At 55.2% G+C, this 2258-nt stretch overlaps 1 protein-coding gene across 1 annotated transcript in view; it reads left to right on the top strand.

Annotated features, from left to right (window-relative positions):
* Positions 1-2043: 2043 nt before the first annotated feature.
* Positions 2044-2258, top strand: part of LOC104289333 (complement component receptor 1-like protein) — a 9737-nt gene continuing 9522 nt past the window's right edge. Inside the window, exon 1 of the mRNA XM_009888268.1 lies at positions 2044-2049. Coding sequence (XP_009886570.1) covers positions 2044-2049 — 6 coding nt within the window. The remainder of the gene's footprint in view (positions 2050-2258) is intronic.

The raw sequence follows: 2258 nt of genomic DNA, 5'->3' as shown, positions 1-2258 counted from the left end.
GATCGCACCGACCAGCCACGAGCGGCTGCGTGGGAACCTTTTCACTCTTCTGCTCAAATACCGCCTGCCCGGGGCGAGCGCTGCAGCGAATCGCTGTGTGAATTTGCACTTAGAAAAAAAAGGCTTTTTTGGGCGGTGCCGCGGGTCGGCCGGGTGCCACCTCAACGCCGCCACATCTCGGGGCCGCTGTGACGCTGGGGAGGAAAAGGAGACTTTTTTTGGCGTTTCCCTCCGCTGGCGGGGGCTGCGCGGGGCCACTGGTGCTCTGATGCTGCACCCAAAGTAGGCGCAGGCGCACCTCAAGCTGAAGCCTTAATTAATTTATTCCTCCGTGGGGAACAGGACACAAACCCCACGTTTCTTTTGTGCACTTTGTTTTCATCCTGTCTAACTTGACCCAGTTCATCGCCGCGTTGGGGAGGGTGTGGGAGGGTGGGAAGAGGTGAGCGAGGCAGCGCGCTGTCCCCAGCTCGAGCTGGGCTTTGGCGGTGCCGCGAGGACAGCTCAGGTGATGGGGACCTCCCTCACCGCGTCTAAAGCGAAGGCACGGGTTAAACCGCCCTGGATTTGTTTGGCTGATAGAAAGCCCATGTTGTGGTGTTGGTGTCCTCGCCTGGTTTTAACTCAGTATTGCTAAATTCTCATTTAGTGAGCTAAAGAGGTATGTAGCATCTCATAAAATGAAGTAAAGATTCGAAGGCCTCCTGGGAATCCTATTTATAAGGGAAACAAAACTGTGATGTTGTACAAAACTTGTATTCAGCCACTGCCCGAACCCAGCTTGAGCCAGTAGGACTGTTAGCTGCTGGTGGAGCAGGACTTTGAGGTTTGGGGTTTTGTCGGAGGCAGAGGTAAGTGACCCGTCTGTGAGCCGCTCACGACGTGCAGTTGGGAACGGGAAGTATTCGAAATGTGTCCGCTACATACTTCTTGTTCCTGCATTTTCACCAGTGCTTTCCTGTTAACAGGAACACGCATCTAATTAAGAGGGAAAAACACAAATAGCCATTTCCATCAGCACATTCGTCTTGTTCCAAATAGACCCACAAAGTTCTCCTTTCCCAGCAGAGCACTATCCTGCTCAGCTGTCACTGGGGCACCACGAGATACTGTTTTCGGAAACCAGTCTTGCAGAACAAGCACTTGCAGATTGTTGGTTATTTTTATATATCTCTTACCGTAAGCTGTGCGAGTGCCTAGGTGGGAAAAAAAACACAAATGTAAAGCCTCGTGGCTTGGTGTTATGTTCCGGTTTGTTATTTCAATCCCAGCACAATCGTTCCTACTGCATAGTCCAGAGTGGTTTTTCCAAATGATTTAAGACCTGAAAGCTTGAAATGATCTCCCCGCAACCAGATGGAAGGAACTGGGAGTGCTGTGACACCGTTTACAGGTGCGATCACCAAAATTTACTGTTGAAGAGGGCTTATGTACTGTGTTTGTAATTGCATCGTACGTAATTTTACTTTATAATCTGAGTGTAAACAACCAAGTACAATTCTGAATTATAAATGTTGGAAGCTCTCTGTCAATAAAAGGGATCAAAAAACTTGAGTAACGCATGTCTTGCTGCTGGTTTTCGGCTCAGGAAGCATCCTCTGCTGTGTGAGGGGGGAGCCGCAGGTTGCTGCGGCTGCTCCTACATCAAAAAGTCCTGTCTGTGGATTTTTATTCTTCCAGCCAGCGGCGAGGGACGGCGCGGGCCGAGATGAGTGCTACAGCAGGCAGGGCCGGGTCGCGTCGGGAGGATGTGGGTCTGCAGGCGCGGGGTGGTCTGTGGGGCTGGGCTGCACCCACGGTGCCGGGGGACAGACGTGTCCCCAGCTGCCACCAGTCCCACGGGTGCAGGAGGAGGGGATGTCCTGCACTGCCCTTCCCGGCCCCGGGCAGGCGCGCTGTGACCCGTCAGCTGGTTCGTGGGCTGCTGTCACCGCCTGCGGACTCGGGGCAGAGCCCAGGTCACTTCTGACCGAGGATGCTCTCCACTGAGAGCACAGTTTGGCTAATGGCACCTGTGTGCCTGAGCCCACCCCTCTTGCACAGATGCCGGTGGGTTCTGGGGGCCCCTCCTCCCCGCACCAGGAGCCCAAAGTAGCAGCAGAAGCAGTGTGTGGGAGCTGCTGCCTCCCCGGGGGTGGTGGCTGTGCCCGCCCTGTGCCGGGGAGCCCACGGGTTCCTGTCCCCTGGCACCGGGGAGCCCACGGGTTCCTGTCCCCCGGCCCCGGGAAGCCCCGCAGCTGCGGCTCCCACCCCATGAC

This window comes from Charadrius vociferus, unplaced genomic scaffold, assembly GCF_000708025.1.
Source record: "Charadrius vociferus isolate BGI_N301 unplaced genomic scaffold, ASM70802v2 scaffold266, whole genome shotgun sequence".
NCBI classification, from domain to species: Eukaryota; Metazoa; Chordata; class Aves; order Charadriiformes; family Charadriidae; genus Charadrius; species Charadrius vociferus.
Note: the sequence above shows the minus strand (reverse complement) of the source record. Positions and strands in the feature narration are given on the sequence as shown.